Source organism: Podarcis raffonei, chromosome 11, assembly GCF_027172205.1.
Source record: "Podarcis raffonei isolate rPodRaf1 chromosome 11, rPodRaf1.pri, whole genome shotgun sequence".
Taxonomy (NCBI): Eukaryota; Metazoa; Chordata; class Lepidosauria; order Squamata; family Lacertidae; genus Podarcis; species Podarcis raffonei.
Genome location: NC_070612.1, coordinates 10,594,617 through 10,619,546, shown reverse-complemented (window position 1 = coordinate 10,619,546; position 24,930 = coordinate 10,594,617). Strand labels below are relative to the sequence as shown.

Genomic DNA, 24,930 nt, shown 5'->3' with positions numbered 1-24,930 from the left:
AGTAGCAGCCAGATTAGCTTTGTGGGACCAGATATGCACAAAGCTGAATTCTGCCACTAGCAGCTCTGCCATATGGAACACTTTTCTAGGGGGAAAGGTTCTAAGAGCCACCTTTCTCAGAATTGTCTTCCCCCTCAAATTGCATGTTTCTAGCAGAGCCCAACATTCCTTACACATTAAGGGGAGAAAAAATAAACAGTGTTAGAGAATGATGCAGGATGCCATATGAGTTCTCTCTTCTAACTTCCTTTGCTTGATGAAGTGCGGTGTCATCAATATTTAATATTATTTTAAAGTATTTTTAACCTGCTCTGAAGCTAAAAAATCTAAGCTAAGATAGTCCCTGCCCTCAGACTTATAGTCAAAAATAATTGACACATAAGGGGAAAGGGATGAGAAGGGAAGAGGGCAGGAAAACAACTCAGATACTGATTTTTACAGTTCTTATAATTTACCAGCTGAAATAAAAAGTTCATGTAGCCTGATGGAATGACTGCTACTTGGTGACAGTTGGGGGATGACTTATGCAGCTGGTCTCAGTAGAGGTAAGAAGTCTGGGTGTAGATTGGGGTAGGGAACCTGTGGTCTTCCTAGTCCCATCAGCCCCAGCCATCATGGACCATGGTAATGGATGATGAAAGTTCAAGTCCAGGAAACATCTGGCGGGCTACAAGTTCCCCATCCCTGGGCTATGGGCCGCATGGTATTTTTGAATAGGGAAAAACGTTTACAAGTATGTAAGCAGAATATATTGGAAACTAAGATTCCTACAGTATGTAGCAAATCTTCAAATTATGCATTGAATTCTCAAAGAGCAGCTGTTTGGATACCTCAAGCTTTTGGAACAGTTAAGCTCTCAGCTCTCTGTCCTCCCATAAAACTCAGTGTAACTTTCTCTGCCCCACATGCTAGTTCTGAGTGTTCAGTATAATATTCCAAAGGTGAAAGACAGCTTGGGCATTAAGTAAAGCACTACTAGTCATTAAGGAACATTAATGTTCTTTTATCAAGGCCCTGACTGCACATTAGTATGTCAGACAAAACCTTAGAGCTGGTCCCATTCACGCTAATGAAGACAGCAAAATTTTTAGCAGTATGTTGGTTGAAGAAAGTGGCATTTAATTGCTTTGTTTAATAGACAGCATGACATCTTTAAAAAAGAAGGTGCTTGTGTGTGGTCTTGTTGGTTAGGAGCAGGGAACCAGAAGCCAGGAAATTGGAGTTCCTTCTTGGTGGTGATCTCTGCTTCACTGTGATCTTCTGCCAGCTGATTGTTTCCTGCTTTGGTTTACCCCTCTATAAAACTGAGATAATTTCCTCATTTGGAATGCTGAGACTTTAATGATGATGGCACATGATGTCCCTTTGTGCCAGTTCTATGAACTCATGGTTTATAAAATTCTCTCAAAACATATGTATATTCGTGGATGCAAATGACTGACATGTCCCCAAGTAAACATAATGGAAGTGGGGGAAGATTCTTGTTGCCTTTGGACCCTATGAAAGCAATTACATTTTAAAGTCTTTGCTTAATGACTGTATTTCAGAAAAAAAACACTTCCCACTACTTATTTTCTCAGCTGTGCAATGCCGATAGTAATTTTGTGAGGAAGCACTAAATTGAAAGAATTGTTAATTGTGTCTCAGTTGGCCTGTTTTGCCCATTAAGGTAACTAAACTTGGTAGTCTTTAACCTTTTGAGATCCAGTGCCTTTAACCCCGAACAGAAGCATAGGACCCACTTTAAATTTTGCTTTGTATATGTTGCTTCTCTTTCTTTCTTTCTTTCTTTCTTTCTCTCTCTCTCTCTCTCTCTCTCTCTCTGTTTTTCCTCTATTTATTGTTGACTTTCGCTTCCTTTCTCTCATGCCATCATTCTCTTACAAAATCTTAAGCAACAATGACAACCACAAGAAAGGGGCAACGATGCCACTGCTGCAACACATCTTTGGTTGGGGCTTGACTGCCAGTAGATGAATGAATGAATTGATCTATCTACAAATACAGTGCAATTCAGAAAACTTTCAGTGAAAATCACACTTTTATCTCTTGAATGCCAATTTATATTTTCTGCTTGCCCTCTCATTTCTCTTGAAATGCTCAAATGATGCTCAACTGAGGCAGGAGACATCTCTGCTATATATCTTAAAAGTTAGATGAGCTTCTCATGCCGCTCTAGATCTGTGGTTCTCCGTCTAGTAGAGTGCTGGGATTCAAAACATGAAACCATTACAGAACACAGCCCAAAAAAGCCTTGATATCTGTATAGCTTTAAAATTTGTATGTAAGTATTACAATATTTAAGTCTGAAGAATTAAGCATAAATAATTATTGAGAACTAATGTGAACCAGTAACCAGAGTGTTGGTCTTGTAGATCAGAGTCTGAGGATGAGTTCAGCTGCTCCCATAGACAAGTTTGGGGCAAGTTAGGCTAGATTCCCTATTTTGTAGACTAGGAATAAAAGTCACCTGCTTTGGGTAGTTGTGAAAGGCAAGACACACAAGGGATTGCCGAATTGATCTGTCTTCTCAGTCTCTTCATTTCACCCCTCTTCTTTCCCCTCTCCTGTTCTTCTGTCTGCCTGTCCATCGGTTCCTTCCATTCTTTCATTGAGACATAATTCTACTGAAACACAGGATTCTAACCACCTTCCAGAGAAGCTAGAACTGCTGTCCTTTTAGTTTGTTCCCAGTAGTAAGAGTGAAAATCTGAAGGCTCAGTTTAATTTTGTACGAATTTCACAAGAAGCCCCCTCCCCCAAGATTTCAACATTACATTCTGGATTTTTAAAAGGCTTTTCATGAGGGGTACAGTGAGTTTGAACTTCTTCAGTAAATGGGAATCAGGATGAAAATGACGAATTTTCTCTCAAGGAGGGAAAGCCGATCATTCTTATTCTTACTAGTAATTACATTTGTATACAGCCCTTCATCCAAAGACCACAGGGCAGATCACTACATAAAACTACAAAATGAGAACACAGAATAGATTGCTAATATCAAAATATCCATCAATGGTACTTTTCTTTGTTTTCTTTCAGGATCAGAATGTGAAGACCTTATGGAAGAGTTACTGTGCTGCCTCATTCAGCTGATTGTTGAGATTCCTCTTTTGTAAGTAAACTTCATGATAAAAGTTATGGAATGTCTGTTTCAGTTGCCTTCTGAGAAGATATAGTAAAATTACCAGCTAACAGTTTGCCAATTTTATAATAGCTTTACAAAAATAAAAATAAATGGTGACATTTCTTTTGGACCGACTGCTGTTTGAAATGCCAGGAGCAATCTTTTGGGTATTGGTGAAGGTGTGGCAATAGGTCAGTGTTGGGCAGCATGGTACCCCCATACCCTGCAGATGATGTGGACTACAACTGCTCACCATATCCAGCTTCCTTGAATGGGACTGAAGGTGATTGAATCTCCTTCATTGGGGTTTTTAAAGCAGAAGTTGGCTGGCCGTCTGTCATGGATGCCTTAGTTGAGATTCCTGCACTGCGGGGGACTGGACTAAAGAACCCTTGAAGTCCCTTCCAACTCTACAATTCCTTGATTCTATCTTGAGCACTACTTGATGCAAAGCAGTAGAAAAGTTTTTCAAACCTAGCTTGCATGCATATCAGAACTGGGATTGCTCTCTCTTTACTTATCCTGCTCTGAGAAGGGCTTGCTACATGGCTATGGTTTAATTTAATTGCCATCTAGCCTTACTGGATGTGGTTAAGCAACCCCTCAGAAGCCAGGAAACAAAAATAGTTGCCTTAGCATTGGATTTCTAAAAAGGTTTAGCAAATAATAATGGAAGCTCAGAGATCTCCCCTGTTGCAACATCATTCTGTAGCTCTCACCACCCACTCTGCCACAGCCCTCTTTGCTTCCAGCTCTGTATCCACTTACTGCCTCAGTTGTGCACATTGTTGGTACCTCAGCACACTGTGTTTGTTTCTGCTTGCTGTGGGCGGAGGGGGGTATTAAAAATATTTCAAAGTTGTATTGTTGCATTGCTTTCAAAGTTGCATATTTCTTTGCTTTCCTTTTGTACGTTCTTTATTCCAAATCTTTTGGTTTAAATTGGTGTTTTTTTCTTCCTCTAAAGGTGGATTTGTTATGAGGCTATCTTAATTGGCCTTCCATTTAGCTACCTCCTTATTTTTATGTATTTGTACCGTCCAGCCCTGAAAAATGTCAGCAGAACTTGTTTTCTGTCTCTTTTAGATTAGCCGTTGAAGTTCATGTTTCTCTGTTGGAGCCTTTTCATTTTTCACATTGCTGATTTCTTTTTCACTTGGAATGAGGCTAGCCATTTAGTATCCTGATAAAGGCCCAGCTGTTTTCTTTGGAAACCTCACTGTCATGAAACATGGTCCTGCCGTCATTATATTAATTCTTGGGCAGTTGCTGTCTAATGAATTTGTGGCATGATTTAGAGAAGTGATTCTGATGATGCAAAGAGGTATTGTTGGTACTTCCTGGAACACTGATACTTCTGTCTGGGGCAGATTAGAGGAAATGCTGAGAGGTGAAAGGACGGAGTAATAGATACACATTCATAAATCATTCTCTTTGTTGGAAGCCAGCGTGCGGCCGTATGGAGACGAGTGATAGCCGGTCACTCCATTTGAAAACAGTCTGAAACCACAGTCAAGCCCTATAAAAATCAATCACCAGGATGCAGAGTTGCATGCATCTAGTTCCAGGAGCCCAAAGGGCAGAAGATACACATTTCTTGAACAGCAGCAACCTCATGCCCTAAAAAATGTGGCATGGTAGTGAGAGACCTTTGAAATAAGTGTCCAAAGCAGTCTGTGATATGGAATGGAAGAAACAGCATCTTCCGTTAAGATACCTCACTGATGACTGAAGTGAGAATGACTTCTACACATGTCAGAGACCATTGAGGCTTTTATTTGTTTTTATTTATTATCTGTCCCTGCTATCTGGGTGAAGGTAATATTTAAAATGCCAGCCAGTCAAAATTATGACTGATTTTTATTTTGTTCTTAAAAGAAAAGGTTGCTCAACACTTTAAAGACCCTTAAGGATGATGGGGAGTGGAAATGTTTAGAAAATGTTTTGACCTTTTCAAATCTCACAACTGCTCTGCCTGCTTGGGTTAATGGGCATTTGTGGATCCCCTGCCGAATTATATATTTTTAAAGGGTGTCAAAACCTTGAACAGATGAAATTAAGCTTACAACTGCAAAAGCTGCTTTGGTATGTCATTAATAGTATGACATATACACTAAATGATAGTGTAGCGCGATGTGAATGAAATGCAACAGACCTTAGGCCTGAATTCATCCCATGTTGCTGAAGGGAGGTGCTCAGAAGCTTTCATTTCCACTTCCAAGTGACAAAATGTGGTTAATGTTAACTGTGATTTGTTTGAAAAAGCCAGCTTGAAATCACAGTGTCTTATTTATTTCATGAAATTTATACACCGCTTGGTTGTATAAACAAAAACCTCAAAGGTGTTTACAAAAAGATAAAACAAGAAAATAAAGACAGATTTACAATACTTTAAAAGCAGAAGTGAAAGCTTCTGAACGCCACCCAGCTATGCAGAAGGAGGAGGAGCATGCAAGCCTGGGGCGTGCTATGTTTCATTTCAGCTCTAAATGAGCTGAATCTAAATTATGTTGATCTAAATTATGGTTTAGCATAATGTTTGAACGTGACCTGTGCTTGATTCAGATGTAATGACAATTCATCTTTTGCTGTTATAAGTATGAACAACCTTGATCTTAATCCATTTCCCTCTATATGTAAAGGGAGGAGATTAGAAGTTCCCTATCTTGGTGAATGTCGAACTATCGTTTGCTGTTGCTTCCTAATGCAACAGAATATGGTTGCTGTGTTTGGATGCAATAGCAAGCTGTGTTTTTTCATTAACCATCTTAGGAAGAGTCTGTTATCTCATGTAAAGGAAGGAGATGACAGAACATGCTCATCTCATAAAAGCAAAGCATCATTCACTGGTTTGCTATTATTTCTGACTTCAGCAATAAGGGTAAATCAAGTCCAGAAATATCATGTAGGTTGTTTGAGGTTTTTTTGGGTGGTGGTTATGCAATGACTGGTGCAAGGATGCAAATATCCTTCATTTAGAATAATTCAGTGAATGTTTCACACCACTTATAGATGATAATTTTTACTTTTACGGTTGAATTGTAGAGCTATAGTCATGTTAAGGGTGAGTTGGTTGATTTGCTTTCCACCAGTATGAGAAATGGTGGTAGTGGGGTTAGGTTCTGTGGCTTCTTGTTAGAAAACAGAAAGCCCTTAACACACAACATATTAAACTTAATTTTTTTTTGGTTATTTGAATATAATGGTAAGTAGGGACTAGAAATCAAAATACTGACTATCTGAAGCTTACCCAGAGGCATGAAATGACTCGTAAACAAGGCATCTTAATTCCCTGTTGTAGCTTCTGAATGCACTCCCTTCCGTTCTGTGGAGGTGGGAGAATTAACTGGAAATATTTCCTGTTCTTTCCATGGAGAAGAGGGTGGCAGAAGAGGTCACGGTTGCTTTCAATTATTTTTTTTTTAAAAAGTACATTGAGAAGCTTCCCAAACATTTATGGATGGCTGTAACTAGTATATTCTTTGCATGCATGTTTGCCATTAGTGGGCGTTAATTTTGGGAGCTATGCCAGGAGGAAAGATCAGGTTCACATTAAGTTCTTGTATTCGTACCCTGAAAATGATAATTGGATACTCAGCTTGCTTTGCAGTGTTCTAAACTGACCTATACTCCCAGGCAGCTCCCCTTTCACCTTTTCTGGTGGACCCTCAGGAAGTATGGCAATCAAACCCTGTTCCTGTATTATTTGAAACTTGCAGTGTGGAACAACCAATTCTGACAGTCATAATTAGTGATTTCTTTTATAAAAAAAACTCAATGCTTCCAGTGAAATAAGTTAACTGGGTTAAAGTTGAGGTGTAAGAAATTAAAAAGGTAAAGGGACCTCTGACCATTAGGTCCAGTCGTGACCGAGTCCGGGGCCACGGCGCTCATCTCGCTTTATTGGCCGAGGGAGCCGGTGTACAGCTTCCGGGTCATGTGGCCAGCATGACTAAGCCGCTTCTGGCGAACCAGAGCAGCGCACGGAAACGCCGTTTACCTTCCCGCCAGAGCGGTACCTATTTATCTACTTTCACTTTGACGTGCTTTCAAACTGCTAGGTTGGCAGGAGCAGGGACCGAGCAACGGGAGCTCACACCGTCGCAGGGATTCGAACTGCGGACCTTCTGATCGGCAAGCCCTAGGCTCTGTGGTTTAACTCACAGCACCAATTAGAATGGCTTAAAGAAGTAAGGCGGGCCAGTGTATGGGCAGCAAGCAACTAAGAGTAGATCCACTGAAATTAATGAAAATGACTAAGGTTCATGAAGTTTAGTAGGTCTACTCTGAGTAAAACTTAGTTGAATACCACCCTAAAGGTGTACCTTCCTGAACACCTTGGCCATCCTGGCAACATATATCAGCAAAGCAGAAAATACAGGCTAAAGTGAAAATTATTAACCATACATGTATCCCTTCTGTATGCTGTATTCTGTATGCTGAATGTAAGAATCAAGTACAGTGGTACCTCGGGTCACGTTACCTTTGGGTAACGTAACTTTTGGGTTGCACACGGACCCCCGGAACGAATTAAGTTCATAGCTGGAGGGTCCACTGTAGACTTGTTTATTAAAAAGTGTGTAATACAAGGTGACACTTTATGATGTTGCATGTAATATTTTTATACTCTCAGGTGTTCATGAAAACACTTTAGTAGAAAGCAATTTATACATCTTAGGGGCTCTTTTGTTACACCTGTCATGTATGTGGTACTTCTTCTTGAGCAACTTCTGCTTAGCTGATATAACATTCAAATAATTCTTTTTAAATGGGAGTTGGCTGAGTGAGTCTTTCCCAATGAACCAGCACCCAACTGGTGATGCTGATTTCATTGGTGGGAGCCCCTGGCTACAAGAACTGGTCATTCAAACATCCTAGCCATATGGGATAGGAGCTGTTTTTCTGTGCACATCTCCTGTCTGCCTGGGATGACTTTTAAAGTCCGAATCACAAGGATGCAGATTTCAAAAGAGAGACTAGAAAAGTGCGCAAGGATGGTACACAGATTTGTGATGCATTTCTTTTAAAGGAGATACTATAGAACATCTATTTAATAGTAGAAACATGCCAATTTCTTGTCATATCTAACATGTTTCAAGTACAACATACTCAGGTACAACTTCAGAGGCAATTCCTTTGTCTTTAAAAACTTGCTTGTAACACATCTCTTGAATAATAATAAGCTTATTTTCTTCTTAAGAGAACACTTATATGCTACATCACTTAGATATTTTTTAATGTTGAGCTGTTTAGAGCAGTTTAGAAATGTTCTAAATAGTATACATAGCGTTCCTTCTCTTTTGCTAAGGTATTCCTTATCTTTTGTTTGGAGCTCAACATTATGCACATGTACACATTATACCGCGTGTAGGATCACTTTCCCCTTGCTGTAAGTCATGGAAATGTTGTGTCTCCACATCTGCCACTGCCAGATAATGATGTTGTGTGGAGAATCACATGAAATAATGGCACAGCGCAGGGCAGGGCAAATGCTCCTATATGTTACAGGGAGGTAATGTGACACAGGGACATAATTTTTGGTGGTGGCAGCTGGTCTCACACACTGTATAGCTCAGCGGTAGCTAATGTGGTACCCTCTTGATGTTGCTGGACAGCAACTCCCATCATCCATAGCTAGCATGGCCTATGATTGGGGTTGATGAGAGTTGTTGTCTGACAACATCTGGAGGGCACTACGCTTACTGCTGGTCTAGCTAAATGTGGGTGTTTTATAAGTAGTAGTAATGGAACCTCATATGTCAGACAAAGCAAAGCAAATACATTAGAGACAGTGTTGTGTAGTGGTTAGAATATTGGTTTGATTGGGGTCCGGGAGATCTCTGCAGGAGTTCAGATATCCACTTGGCCATGAAGGTCTCTTGGTGAAATCTACCTTGTAGGACAGTTGTGATGATAAAATGAGGTGAGGGGAGAACAATGTATGATACAATGTTGTACTTCTTGGAGGAAAGGCGGAATGCCAATGTAATAAATAAAAACAAATGATAAATGGAGTTCCATTTGATTTGTTAAGACAAAAGATGGGTGTTGGAAGCAATGAGGGAGCTAGAAATAGGACAGTATTTAATACAGTGGTACCTTGGGTTAAGAACTTAATTCATTCCAGAGGTCTGTTCTTAACCTGAAACTCTTCTTAACCTGAAGCACCACTTTAGCTAGTGGGGCCGCCATGCCGCCGCCGCACAATTTCTGTTCTCATCCTGAAGCAAAGTTCCTAACCCAAGGTACTATTTCTGGGTTAGCAGAGTCTGTAACCTGAAGCGTCTGTAACCCGAGGTACCACTGTAGTGTATTCTTGATTCATTTCATACATCTGGAAGAGCTTCTGTGACGTTGTTGACAGGAGCTGGGGCCCTTTCCTTATTCTCAAGGGCTTCCTTGCTCTAGGCTTATTGCAAACACATTAATTTCAAGTATTTGCTCATAATCGAAAAATTCAGCTGTCAAATATATATTCATTGGTTTTCATTAATCCTCTTACTATTTTTCTTTGCAGAGACATAACATACAGCATTTCTCTAGAAGCTGTGACGACTTTTGTTGTTTTCCTCTCCTGCCAACTGTTCCACAAGGAAATTCTGCGGGAAAGCATCATTCATAAATACCTCATGCGTGGTCGATGGTATGTTCAAACCACAATGCTGCTTTCTATATAGATTGTTTTCATTATTGGAGTTCACTGAGTTCTTGTATCTGCCGCTTCAATATTATAAATGCTTTCATTTAGTTGGGATGCCAGAGTATCTCTCAAACTCCTAGTGAACTGAATCTTAACAGCTCAGAGAGATGAGAAAATATTCAGCTCATCTAAATAGAAGTGTGTCAAGGCAGTAAAAATAGAACGCTGACTCTAAATGTGAAATAGTTTGCATGTGGGTGTGTCTACATACAATCCCACTTTATAATACATATGCAGAATCCTGTTGAATATAGAAAGTTCAGCCATTCTATATTTTATTTTTTTAAAAATACAAAACTTTTTTCAGAGTACAAAGTGCTTCACAATTCTTACTGCATCTCTTTGCATCTGAGGCACCATTTCTCAAACTGTGGGGCTGACCTCCTGTGGGTGGGGTAGGGTGGTGGGCTGTTAGCTGAGAAATCCTTCAGCAGTTAGGGGCTTGGGTGTTGAGGATTATCAGAGACAAGTACAGAACCCATTGATCCTGTCCCTCTTGTGGAAGATGAGCTGCTTCACTGAAAAACTAATCTCACCACACCCTGGGATACATAACATCTTTTCCAAATAAATAGACCAGCCTCTGGGTTTTTTTAGTAGGATTTTGATTAACTGTGCACAGAATGCAATGTTGTTACTCCCTTTCTGAATTTTATTTTAATAATAAACTGGTGTTTTTTTAAAATAAATGTAAGTCTTGGGGTCATAGTCAAGGAGACCTGTACGCTCACCCAAATTATCTAGGATTTTTTCAGATTTTCTTTACAGCTATAACTTATTTATTCATATTTCTGGATCCCACTGTAGATTGGGGTTCTGCAGGGGTGGAGTGTGATTAAAAGGTAGGGTCGAAGTCAAAAAGCGTTTGAGAAACTGCTTACAGGAAAGTTGGGTTGTGAGACAGTGAGCTTTATGGATAAAGTGAGGATTTGAATCTAGACATAGATAATCTCTCATGTGCATGTGCAACCATGTGTCTTTTGCACAATATTAGCAGCAATGCTTTTCCAAAGACATTTAGTGGCGGCTTGCCTTCATTTATGTTGAACATGCCTCTTTTTTGCCACTAAAACACAGAGAAGAGAGTAATATATAGTCTCTCATAGTCACAACACCATATGCCAGAAAAATATTCTTGTGTGGTCACTATGTCAAGGAAGCATATAATCTGATTATTTCCTTTCTGTGAATAAATACATCCTGCACAAGTCAGGGGATGGGGAGTTGGAAGTTTGATGCTTGAATCAAGATGATGATAATGTCAAATGTAAACCATACTTAACTAATCTGTTGTCTGAGACTGCATTCACCTAAAGGACTTTACAGAATCCTAGCAGACAGTATCTCCTTTCCATCTCTGAATGAAGTTACCGTATTTTTCGCCCTATAGGATGCACTTTTCCCCCTCCAAAAATGAAGGGAAAATGTGTGTGCGTCCTATGGGGCGAATGCAGGCTTTCGCTGAAGCCTGGAGAGCGAGAGGGGTCGGTGTGCACCGACCCCTCTCGCTCTCCAGGCGTCGCGGACCTCTCCGCAAGCAGCGCTTCCGCTGCTTGCGGAGAGTTGCCTGCATGCCGAAGCCTGCGTGCGCTGAGATCAGCGCGCCCAGGCTTTGCGGACCTCTCCGCAAGCAGCGGGAGCGCTCCCACTGCTTGCGGAGAGTTGCCTGCATGCCAAAGCCTGCGCGCGCTGAGATCAGCGCGTCCAGGCTTCGCGGACCTCTCAGCAAGCAGTGGGAGCGCTCCCATGGCTTGCAGAGAGCTGCCTGTTTGGGGGCTGGGGTCGGGGGAAGCTCGGGCCTCCCCAGCCCCACGCCTCGGGGGGAAATAATTTTTTTCCCTTTATTTCCCCCCAAAAAAACTAGGTGCGCCTTATGGGACGGTGCATCCTATAGGGCGAAAAATATGGTATCTCTGCTATTTCCCCCCAATTTAGTTGATTATTGATATTATTGACCAATATGTGCAACGGAGCGGAAGGCAATTGCAAGGTTTTCCCTTCCTTTATGGAGTGGTGATAAATCCAGTTAGAATAATCTTTAAATGTGCCTGGACAACCTGAACTACTACATATTTTGCAAAAAGTAAATGTAAGCACTCTTGCCAGGATTAAGAAAGCAACTTCAGGCAAGCAGATCCAGAGAATTGTGCACACCTTTCGAAATTTTCGGAATTTTTCTGTTGTTCAGCAAATCCCTCCCCCATCGTACCACACCATAAATTGTTTCAGAAACAGTCTGCCATGTGGCATGGAGGACTGCTGTTTGAAAAGAGGAAGCCTTAACCTGCTTTTGCTTACTTGTGTGACTCTCTAGGTTGTTCGTATTTTCACATTTTTGAAAGCATTGTGGGGTTGGGTGTCCTTCAAAATAGAGGCTTTAAAAATGTTTAGTTATATGGTTATTTAGATTACAATGCTCTCACGTGTATCTCCTGCTGACCCACTGCCAGTTAGGGGAAGAAATCTGTTTTAAACCTGGCATTTTATGTAATTGCATAGTAGTGCCATCCATCCCACTGAGAAGGATGGTGAGAGAAAGAAATCGGAATTTTATTCTAGTGCCATCCCAAATCATTCTAGATTTCTGGCTCTGTTTTGCATTTTCAGTCTCCCGTATACCAGCAGACTTGTGAAAACATTGCTATATAACTTCATCAGACAAGAGAGAAGTCCTCCCCCAGGGACACACGTCTTTCAGCCAGAGTCAGACGGAGGAGGTCTGCTTTATGGAATTGCATCAGGAGTAGCAAGTGAGTCTTTATGTACTGGTGCTACCTATGTATTTGTCCATTTCTTGTTTGAGGGTTTGATTCTACTGTATCGGTGGCTGGCTTGCTTTTCTGCAGGAATGTTGTTTTTATGGGGGTAGTAGGAAAAACAGAAGTGGACCAGGACTTAAGCTGTGCAGAGTGCAAGGGATTGTGCTGTAGGTTTTACTAAGACTGGGGGGAAAGCCTTGTAGTAATTAGATGTTATGGAAATCTGGAGTATCTGTGTGTTGCTGCCTTCAGTGCTTCCTCTTCAGTTTACATACACATTCTTCTAAAATATGCTCTTTTAAGACTGGTATGACCTTTATAAGAACTGGACGGTAAAGGTAGTACCCTTCATTACTATCTGTTTCCACAGACTATGTTACCTAAGTAATTTCTACTCGATCTATCTCTAGGCCATTGAAGTTAAGCCTCATGGGCATAGTTACAAGTGTGTCTGATTATATGTCCAGCTAACACTGTGATTGTTCCATCCCGCTGGATCATGTGCCCATACCTGGAGATGCAAAGTGAGACTAAAACCCTCAATTTTGGTTATGTGAAGTGTCCCCTAACTACTTTTGTACCACATCTCTGTACAGTGGTACCTCAGGTTAAGTACTTAATTCGTTCCGGAGGTCCGTACTTAACCTGAAGCACCACTTTAGCTAATGGGGCCTCCTGCTGCTGCCACGCCACTAGAGCACAATTTCTGTTCTCATCCTGAAGCAAAGTTCTTAACCTGAAGCACTATTTCTGGGTTAGCGGAGTCTGTAACCTGAAGCATATGTAACGTGAGGTACTACTGTACTAGGATTTTTTCCAAATCATTCTGAAGACATTAAAAGCAAACAGTTGTGAGCACAGGCAGTTATTTTCATTGTCATGGCAGTTACATGTCTCAGTACTGAGTACCGGCTTAGTTTCTTTGCCATATAATTGCACACTACCCAGCCTTCTTTTTCTCAGTTTTGAATAGATTTGCCTTCTCTTCTCTTCTGATAGGAATCACTTTTTGGTACGCCCTGCCTCTTTGGGTATCTGTTTTCAGCATGAATCAATTCTGTGTCTGTAAGGAATGCTGACAAGTTCTAACCACAGTACTGTGTGTGGTAGGAAGGCTTTCATGTGCATTTTATTTCCTCTCCCCCCACTCCCCTGTCTGTAACTCCTCTGCAACAAAAACAATTAAAGCAGATTGTCTGCACTTCCTCCCTGCTAAAGACCCCACGGTGAGCAAAATGTTAATCTTAAACATACTAGCAGTTTTCATTATTGTCTTGTCTCAAGCCAGTAGAGAACAACAAAGAGTTGGTAAAGTGTCTTGGATGTACTGTGATGCAAACATGAACTGCATGAACTAGAATTAAACTATTATTGCGTATAAGGCAGATAATGGAAACCCTGTAGCTTTGGCAGCAGAAGTTTTGTTGAAGAGGGCTGTGGCTTATGGGTGGGTGCTTAGAGCACATAGATTTTTCCTTTTGTTAGGAATTGTATTATTATTCAATAATTTTTTAAAAAAAGAATTAAGGCTTTCACCTGTTGGCTCAAATCTCACAAATCTGATTGGAAGCTAAGGCTGTTGCCTTAACAGATGTGCCCCTTGATCAGCAATGATGTAGAGTGTCACAAATTGTGTGTGCTTTCATCTTACCCCCATGCACCCATACCTTGCCTTTCTTTCTGGCCCAAATCCAGATGGGGAGACGGGGTGCCTTGGGCCAGCCAATATGCCCCACTCTAAAAGATGCATTTTTATCAGCTATAGAATTTGGGGACTTATAATGCCAGGACCTCCCCCCCCCCCCTGTTCTGCTTAACTAGGCATAAGCAAACTCGGCCTTCCAGATGTTTTGGGACTTCAACTCCCATCATCCCTAGCTAACAGGACCAGTGGTCAGGGATGATGGGAATCCGAGTTTGCCTATGCCTGCGCTTAACTAAGCCCCTTAAAATAATGTTTGCTTTGCTTAAATTTCAGCTTTCCTCTAAGGATCTCAAGTTGCTATATGTGGTTATTTCTCACTCTGTTATCCCCACAGCAACCCTTGAGACAGGTTAGAATGGAGTATGTGTGACCGGCACAAGGTTACCCACTCATTCATTGTCGAATACTCTGGCAACTACACCGCACTGACTCTCCCTGTCCTGATCTGTTCATTCACAACTGGCCCTCTTTCCCACCAAGCTGGTTCTTACACATTTCCAGTGATATTTGGAGTGACCATTGCCTACAGGCTCTCAGTCTATAGGGGCGAGTGCCCCTGGGGTTTGGATTCCAGTATGACTATCATCTCTACAAAGATCACCATGTGCTAATATGTGGAACAGACACTTTGTGCAGGGCAGAAGGTACAATCAGTTTCAGAACCTTGGGAAATGCTGTGACAGCAACTATATATGCATGTTATTTCTCTCCCCATACCCATTCCCTCCTAATGGTGAGGGCTGTCAGCCTTTGCAAAGAAGCGGGTAATCTAGTAATGCAGAGTCTTCTATTTTTATATGTAAAATCTGTGCTGGAGCTCCCTTGCCAAGCACATTAAAAGTAGGCTCATTTTTACTTGCTCGGAAAGTTTTCAGTCAAGCCCATGACAGTGCAGCTGATTCTCCTCTTGGAGGCAGTAAAAGAGCATTTCTTTGTTGTTTGGAGTAAGTTTACAGTACACAGCTGATAGGAAAGAGCCAGCCTCCCACAATCCCTTTGGGCTCTGTTGAATTTACAAACATGTATCGACTTGCCATGCTAATGCTGTTCTTTCAGACATTGAATAGTAGTTGTTTTCTCTCAAATCACTGATAAATTGCTTAAATTGTTCCAGACGGGCTTTTTAGAGATTCCTGACAATGCAGGAATTTCTTCCCTCCTACTTTAGATAGTGTATTATTTCTCTGGAAAGTGCATCAAAGTGTTTAAGGCATTTCTGCCACATAAAGAAAGGTGAGATTTGGTGTATAGGTAGTCAAGTGCAGTTTGATTATTGGAAAAACAGAAAGACGGTGCACTTTTTGCTTACGCTGCTCAAAATTTGCAACGTTAACTCCAGCTAGTGCTGTAGCATAGACCAATCCAATGCATGTATGGGATTGAGAATGTGGATTTGCTTTGTCAGCCTAGAATGTAACTTTGAAAATAGAACAAGTCACACAAAAGGGATTCCCCCTTCACACATCTGAACCATGGTTTATTTTTTTATGTTTACTGTATTATTCCCCGGAAAGCTCAGAGGAGCTTATGTCAGGTTCCCAGTAGTACCCCTTCCAAGCACCAGTCAGATCCGCACACACTCAACTTCAACGATGCTACAGCATTGGGCACTCCCAGATCATTCACTACGTGAGTCCTTGCGTTTATTTTCCCAGTCAAGAACATATCTGAATCTGCTAAATTGCAAACTCTGTTTGCTAGTAAAGGGTAAAGGTAAAGGGACCCCTGACCATTAGGTCCAGTCATGACCGACTCTGGGGTTGCGGCGCTCATCTCGCTTTATTGGCCGAGGGAGCCGGCATACAGCCTCTGGATCATGTGGCCGGCATGACTAAGCAGCTTCTGGTGAAATAGAGCAGCACACGGAAACGCTGTTTACCTTCCCGCCGGAGCAGTACCTATTTATCTACTTGCACTTTGACGTGCTTTCGAACTGCTAGGTTGGCAGGAGCAGGGACCGAGCAATGGGAGCTCACCCTGTCACGGGGATTCGAACCGCCGACCTTCTGATTGGCAAGTCCTAGGCTCTGTGGTTTAACCCACAGCACCGCCCGCGTCCCGTATTTGCTATTTGATTGTATCTCTATTTAAAAATCCCTGAGCAGGTAGGTTCCTACATGACAGGGTTGAGGAATCTCCTGCAAGCAAGCATTATTAGGCCTGGCATGGGTCCCAGTTTGCTCTGCAAAGGTGTCTTCCGCAAGCCATGTCCACCTGCTCAATGCCTGGCATCAAATGTCATAGCAGGTGTGGAGCAAGTTAGAGGTGTAGCTTCCAGTAAACAATTGGGAACCTTAAAGTCTGCCCCTAGTTATTCCTTGGCAAGCAAGACTTGCTGTCAGTGCTGATCAGCGACAGAATGCCTGCTGGGCATAACTGTGCCATAGAGTTCTGAGTGGGGAACTCATAGCGCAGCTGACCCCTTTCCCCAAGCAGGGCTTGCTGTAAGCGCAAATATTCTTTTACATCACTGGCTTGGTGGTGCAGCTTGAGCTGAGCCCACAAAGAAAAAATATTGCTTTGCGTCATCTGATGTCATTGTGATGCCAGGTAATTGACAGGTACAGGTGGTCCTGTTACAGTGCCATTAAATCATTGCAGCCATCGGGAGGGAGCATGGGATATAATTTAATTCATTAAATAATAACCTATGGATCCTTGCCTTAATGGCATGCTCTCTGAAACGATAAGATAACAATTAGCACTGAGTCAAAGTGGAGGTTGTGTTTTCATGGAAAAAAACCTTCCCCTATGAAGCAAGTTCCTCTCCTTGTTACAGCTGTTACTAGGAGCTAAGCAAATTGGGGCAGACATCTTCTGCCTTTTAGAGTGAAGAGGGGGTATTGTCCTCACTCTGATTTGGCTTGGAGATGTTTTCATTGTGCCAGAGTTCCTCTGCTATGGGGACTTTATAACTCTGGCAGTATATGATATCTGATTGGATAATGTAGTCTGCAGGAAGTGCCATCATCATCAAAGCAGCATCTGAGAAGAGCGGTGAACAGAAGTGGGAAAAGCAAAATTTTAAAGATCTTCCGGGCATTCCAGGCCTTCCAATTTTTTTTAGCTGTAAAATATTTGCCCACAACTTTTGCTCTGCCCCAATGAAAACACTGTACGCTTGTATTTCCCTTCTGAGAGAAACGGGCTTCTGATGTTGAGGTAGCAACCAAGCAACATGAGTAAGCTGCTTCCTTGTGGTCTCAAAGCTGACATACCACATGGAAGAATTTTGGAATTCTTAACCTCAGAATGCTTTGGGCAACTTTTTGTTGGAAAGCCAGCCAGTAAGTGCCATGAATAAATAAATGTTTACTTTCTGATAATTTAGAAATCATATGTTTAGGTATTGCATTCATATACAGTTTTTACTGTATCCTGCAGATCTAACTCCCAAATCTTGCATCCTTTAGCTTAGAGTGTGGTGTAACACTCAAAAGCCTCTGATCCTGTGAGTCTGCCCAAATATACGCAATGTCTCCATGCCTGCTTTGCACATCTCTGGAAGCCCCCACTATGGATATGCAGTTGGGCTGATTCAAGGATGCTTGGAAGCACTGTTCTTCCTGCATGGAGGGCTGTAGCAGGAAAGGGCTTTTCGGCAGCTTCCATGTGGGCATGGTAATTTTAATTGCCCCCCCTCCCAATTCTCTAGGCATGGCAACAGATGTCAATATTAAGGAATCTGTTCTGACAGAAGTTGGGCAACAGCCATGGCAAGTAAGGATATTTGTCTTAATTTGCCTTTTTGGATCTGAAGGTTGAGGGAAGTTTTCTTTTACTTGTCCCATTTGTTTTTTTAGACATAAAGGCTGGGTTAAGGATGTAGGAAAGTTTCCGACTTTGACATTTATTTCTTTTAATTTAGGCCAAGCTGTTAACGGGATTATAACAAACAACATTATTTTTTCAGTGAACATTTTAAAAGAACCAACTCTAATGAAATATGTTCTGCCAAGCTTGAGTTTCCAACACAAGTATGAGATTTTTTTTTTTTTACGTAACCTCTGATAAATGGCTGTTTTTCCTTTTGAACAAGCCATCAAAAACATTTTCCTTCTTTCTGTGAAAGTTTGCCCAGCCAAATTATAACAAGACTAAAATAGTGTTTCTGTGCTTAGCAAAATAACAGTGTGTGGATAAAACTAACTACTTAGCTGTCACGGATTAAATTTAATTGCCTCCTTCCAGTTGGGTGGTTATAGATGAGTTGATTTGGGGCTTTGTGCTGCTACATTTGGGCAAGAGTAGGGTGACTTGTGGCACATGAATCTACTGGCTTCTTGAGTGTCTTGTTCAGGGTGACTGATTTGGAGGAAGAGCAATGCCGTTATTGGGGAAAAGTGGGATTAAGGCGAAGAAGCACTGATTAATAATGGTTGTCACTGTTTTACATAAGGCCACTGCTGGTCTAAACCTTTTTACCAGTTTTGCAAGCCATATCCTCTTCCCTTTTTACGCAAGATCTTGGGCAGAGCCGAAACAGATCCTCCTCCTCTCAGGAACCCATTGCACTGTGAGAGAATGACCTCTCTTGCGGCTCATAGTTGGGACAGTCCTGCATATGTCATGCACCTGGTTTGTATTAAGAAGGACTAGTGATAGGAATTGTGTACTGCAGAGATGGAGAAGCCTATGCCCAGGGCCCAGGCCTCTCTGTTTGACCCTCTGAACTCTCACCAGACCACATCCTGCTCCCCACCCCTGGCCATGGCCTCCTGGTTTTTACTTGGGTGGAATGTGTCCTTAGGCAGTATATGGTGTTTATTGACACTGTAAATCGTACTGCCCTGTGGACTGTCCTGAAAATCAGCCACCCAGATAAATTTGTGAACATCCTTCGGCTCCTCCATGATAATATGACAGCAACAATCACAGGTAAAAGTGGCTCTCAAAGTGAACCATTCTCAGTGGGATCAGGTGTTAAACAGGGATGTGTTATCACCCCAACCCTATTTATTATTTTCATTGCCGTGAACCTACACATTGTTGAAGGGAAATGCCCTACCGAGGTAGAAATCATATATTGAACAGATGGAAAGCTCTTTAACTTGAGCAGGCTGAAAGCAAAGAGTAAGGTTACCATAACTTCCGTCATAGAGCTTCAGTATGCTGATGACAACATAGTGTGTGCCCTCTCAGAGGATGACCTTCAAACCATCCTAAATATCTTTGCAGAAGCTTACGAAAAGCTTGGCCTATCACCCAACATCCAACATGCTGCACCAACAAGCACAAAACAACCCCTTTGCAGTGCCACAAATCCAATTCAGTGGTGTAACATTGGAAAGTGTCAATCACGTCTCCTACCTGGGCAGTTATTTTTCCACAAGGGCCGACATTGATGCTGAAATCCAACATCACCTGAACTCTGCGAGTGCAGCTTCCTCCTGACTGAAGTGCAGAGTGTTTGAGGACCGGGACATTCACAGGGAAACAAAAATGCTTGTTTACAAAGCAATTGTACTACCAACCTTACTGTATGCTTGTGAAACATGGACCACTTATAAACGCCATCTCCACCTCCTCGAAAGATTCCATCAGCATTGTCTCTGAAAAAAATTGCACATCACTTGGATGCGTACACTAATGCCAGTGTACTGGAAGAAGCAAAGATCACGAGTGTCAAAGCAATGAGTCTTCAAGATCAACTTCATTGAACTGGTCATGTTGTGTGGATGCCTGATTATCATCTTCCAAAGCAGTTACAAACTTAAAAATGGAAAGTGTAATGCTGGTGGTCAACAAAAGAGGTTTAAAGACTCTCAAGGCAAATCTAAAAAAACATAGCATAAACACCGACAATTAGGAAACACTGGCCTCCGAGCACTCCAATTGGAGAACAGCCTTTTCCAAAGGTGTTGTGGAGTTTGAAGACGCTCAAACTCAGGACAAAAGGGAGAAACGTGCTAAGAGGAAGGCATGTTTGGCAAAGCATGATCAACTCCTGCCCGGAAACCTATGTCCCCATTGTGGAAGGACTTGTGGATCCAGAATTGACCTACACAGTCATTTACGGACTCACTGTTAGGACCGTGTTCCTGGAAGACAATCTTACTCAGCTACAAGTGATTGCCAAAGAGAGAAGAAGGAGCCTGGAAGGCCAGAGAGAAGTGTGTGTAAACCTCTGGCGTTTGCCTGGCTAAAATGCCACCTATTGTACTAAGCTAAATTACATTCATTGGTCTGCACATTTTTGGGTCAGGCCCCATTCACCACTGGTTTGTGCCAAGACCATCAGCAATTTTGAAGTGGTCCATTTGGGGGAAAGTTTGGGAACTATTGGAGCTTTTTCCAAAAGAAGTGTAATATGACCTTTGATTCCAGTTTTGAGGGGTTGCTCGACAATGCTCCCTCCAGTGGGCTTTATTTTCCATTGGTGGGTCTGGTGGGTTTTTGTGGTGGTGGTCAGGCAAGTGTAGTCATCATTTCAGTTTCCTACAAAGCCCCTGGGGATAGCGTCACTCTGGGGCATTGTGGGAAATTTAAGTGGCAGCTAGATTAGCCGCTTGACACTTCTCAGCATGCTGACTTCGATTTTGTTTTAGCAAAGCTGGGACATAGGCCTGAGTGGTGGGCCATTTTAGGTGGTAGCCTTGGCAGCTGCCCAAGGTGCTGATATTGGCCTTGGCTGGGTGTTTTTCATGCAGAGAGGTAGGTAGGCATAGGAGTGTGTGTGCAAAAGAGAAGTGTTTTGCTTCAAAATACTGCTGCATCAGTGAAGATGGCACCATTTTTAAAAAAATGCCCTGTGCTACTTCAGCTTTAGAGAAGCTGCTGTCTTGAGGTTTTGCTCACCTAAATATTTTCTGTTATAAAAAAGCCTTTTCTTTATTCTAACCCGCCCCCCTGCTTACCTCTGTTGCATTCTGAAGTTCTTTTTGCAGTGATTTCAGTAAAGTACTGAGTATTTTAAGCATTATTGAAAATCTGTTTGAAGGTTTGACTCTTGGTGTCTGCAGAGGGCTGCTGTTGCAATGGCATCCTGTGATGTTTTCAAGCTTCTGAGCTCTGATGCTTGGCACTTTTCTGTGGCTACATCTTTGCAATCGGGAGAGGGCGGCCTGGTCCTGCTTGTGTTGACTTTGGAATCACAGTTACTTAGCAAATTCCGCATCTGACTCATGGACAACTCTGTATAAGGCAGATGAACCAATGTAACATCTGGTGGGAATCGTTTCCCCAGTGCAGTGGCATAGCAAGGAACTTTGTACCTTTGCAGCCATGCTTTCTACTAAGATGTAATTAAACTTCTGAAATAATCTTTAAGCTCTGGCCTCCAGGTCATTTGGTCAGGAGCACAAAGATGTCTTTGGAAACTGCCTCTGAAGATGGTTCAGAAACATCATCTGGTGCAGAATTTGGCAGCTAGGTTGCTCACTGGGGGAAGATGGTTTGAGCATGGTTTTGACTTACAAAGCCGTAAACAGCCGAGGACTGCAATACTTCAAGGACTGCCTCTCCCCATATGAATCAACCCAGACCCTGCGATCATCATCATATGAAGTAACAGAGTTAGGGTAACAGAATAATGACATAGCATTGCCTCTGTTAATATAGATTATCCATCTCGCTGGGGGGGGGAGCTCACTAGGATGGTCCCTAGATGATCTTACCATTTCTATGGTTGTGTGCAACACTATTGGGTATTTATCGAGGAGAAAACTGATCACAGTTGGTGTGAGAGCATATGCTACTTCTAATGTTATTTTTATTATTTATTAAATTTATTAGCTGCCCTTCACTATCGAGTCTCACTGCAGCTTACAACAATTTAAGATTCAATATTAAACTGTTTCAAACAACTTAAAGGAATATGGTGGGCCCTGAAAACATATCCCTGTGGTTAAAGACCAATATGTTGTTGTTGTTGTTGTTGTTTAGTCATTTACAAGACTGTAGAAATACCAACCCAGAGCCAGTACTGATACCATTGAACCCCCTGGACCCAGGATTGGAAAATGAGGATGAAGTTCCTATTGCAACAGCTGCTGTCACCATCTGCAGTGATCATGGAGCCCAAGAAAGTAAAATCTCTCACTGCCTCCATTTCTCCCCCTTCTATTTGCCAGGAGGTGATGGGCCCAGTGGCCATGATCTTCGTTTTTTTGATGTTGAGCTTCAAACCAATATATAGCGGTGTATTTTTGGTGTGCAACATAAACTATATTGAAGGTGCCAGATGCACCTTTAAAGGGGGGGGGGAGGTTTGTACAACCTATATCACCTGCCACAGAGAATGCCCTATCCCAGGCCATCACTGTACCCAACTACTGAGGGCGCTGGAACTACCAAGAAGGCCCCCTTCTGTTGATCGTAACACTCAAGAGGTTCTGTAGGGAAGAGGTGGTCTTTCAGATATTAGGGACCTACGTCATTAAGCTCTTATTTGAAGTATCTAGTCAAGAAAGGTCATTGGAGCTTCTTAGAGAAGATATTTCCTTTTGTATTTTTATCTTTGGAGCTTTAATAGCAACCAAACACATCTGTTTCTGGTTTCAGAACTTTTCCAGCTACTCCCCAGTATGATGACACATCACCTATTCACAAACAAACAAAAGTTAGTAAAAGTTCCTGTGTCATTGCACAATAATACAGATAATATTGTAGTTCACGAAGCTGGACTTCACTATATTGGCCAGCTCCATTGAAGGCCAGCTACATTCCTATTAGATTAGTTGAGGGACCAGGAAACTCTCTGGGTGTTGCTGCAATGGGAATTTAAACTTGTGAACCAGAGTGAGATGGCAACATAACCTTTCTTTATGCTGCAAAAGAGGCCTTAGGGAAACTGATAAATTTCTTGGAAAAGTCAATGGATGAGCACTTCCCCTTATTGGCTCTCCCCTGTGGCTGAGTGTCTGAGAAGGTTGAGCAAGAGTCTCCCCAGATTACCCTTTAACATTATCACATTTGGTACCCTCCATTGATTTTTTGGCAATGAACAAACCATAAACTATGCAAGCTGTTGAGATATAGCACTGATATTTGTTTCAGCATTATGGGTTAAAATTTGAGGAAGGGTAGATCTGATGGTTGAAGCATCTTCGTATCTATTGCTTTAAATAAAATTATTATAGATTACTTTACAGAAAACTGAATAATACTTCCATTTCCAAAAATAAAATTCTGGAATTATTGCAAATGCTTAGTAGTGAGTTTATTTCTGTCTTCTGGTTTTTGTAAAGAATCTATTGTGTAGAATTCAAAATATGCAACAGGTAGATATAGGGAATTTATGCTAAGTGGGCAACTTAAAATTTAAATGGAATCCTCAGGGTTCGTTACTGAACCCACTGCTGTTCATTTTTTAAGCTTGGACATTTTTCCTCTCTTCCATCCCATTTGTTTATTGCAGGGGTTTCCAACCCTTTCTTGATAGAGGAATCCCTATAACATGTTGTGATATCCTGCAGAATCTCAACCACCTATCTACCCCCCAGCACAAAATAAAAATAATTGCATACACGTACATGCATCCTGATAGAGACTCTTAAGTCTGCAAACCAATACACATGTGATCTGGAGGTGAGTCCTATTGCACACAGTAGGACTTACGTTTGAGTAAGCATGCTTAGCATTATACTGTTTCCTATATTTCTGGCACCTTTGTTCATGGTATTTTATATACTACTTTTCAGGTTGACCTTACAAATGGTGTTCAAAATATTATCACATCAATAAGCATATTTTAAAAATACAATAAAATGGAAATACAACTGTTTGTGTAAAGCAGCAGTAACGATGACAATAAAAGCAGTTCATGAAAAAAAGATGCATCTGTTTAATTTAGCATGGGCAAACATGAATGTACTTAGTCCAGAATCTTAAAGACAATCATAATGACATCAGCTGAACAGTTCTTGAGAACAAGTTCTAAAGAGAGGACACATTTGCCAAAAAGACCATCTCCGTGCTGGCTTATTCGTTTGATGGCTGGGATAAATCAAACTATGTGAATGGCTGATGCTTTGCATCAACACTGACTATCAATTCAGCAATAGCCCCTCAAGCAATGTTTTTTTGTGCGTGGTGGAGGAGGTGGACCAGTGCAGGTATATTTAGTCCACCGTAAAGTTCTTGATGGACAGTTCCCCATGCTTTCCCCCCATTCCACTGGCTTCACCAAATAGTCTTCTCTCTGTATTAGCTGATGAATGCAAACAGATTTTGTGGCTGACAAAGAGGAGTAGATAAACCAGTCCCTGAGGGCTTAGAAAGCTGGGAACCCTGAGAAGTAACGGCCTCTGTTGATATTACAGATAAACCAATGTATCTCAGTGTTGCCTCATGTTCAAGTCAGTGACCTACTCTTCACACTTACCTAGAAGGGTTGTGATTTTCACTTCTCCCATCTCTGCTTAAATATCTATGAACATTCCAATCACCACCAAAAAAGTACTGATGTGGTGCCTGTTTACAAATGAGGGCCTGCCCTCTGTGTTCAGCAGGAGTGATGTAGTGGCTTTAGTATTGGGGTGGGGAGAGACGTAATTGATGATTCAGGCAGCAATGAAGCAACAAAGGCAGTAGCAGCAGTCACAACAGCAAGTATATATATGAATTGCAAAATGAGCACAATTGCATGAATATAAAATATGGTATAACACATTTTGTGGTGGGGGGTTGATTTTCCTTG

General features: G+C 41.7%; 1 protein-coding gene across 5 annotated transcripts in view; it reads left to right on the top strand.

Annotated features, from left to right (window-relative positions):
- Positions 1-24,930, top strand: part of DYM (dymeclin) — a 165,583-nt gene that overhangs the window by 37,615 nt on the left and 103,038 nt on the right. For all 5 annotated transcript variants that reach the window (XM_053408249.1, XM_053408253.1, XM_053408250.1 and 2 more), the window contains exons 7-9: positions 3,043-3,115; positions 9,645-9,770; positions 12,435-12,577. In XM_053408249.1, coding sequence (XP_053264224.1) covers positions 3,043-3,115; positions 9,645-9,770; positions 12,435-12,577 — 342 coding nt within the window. The remainder of the gene's footprint in view (positions 1-3,042; positions 3,116-9,644; positions 9,771-12,434; positions 12,578-24,930) is intronic.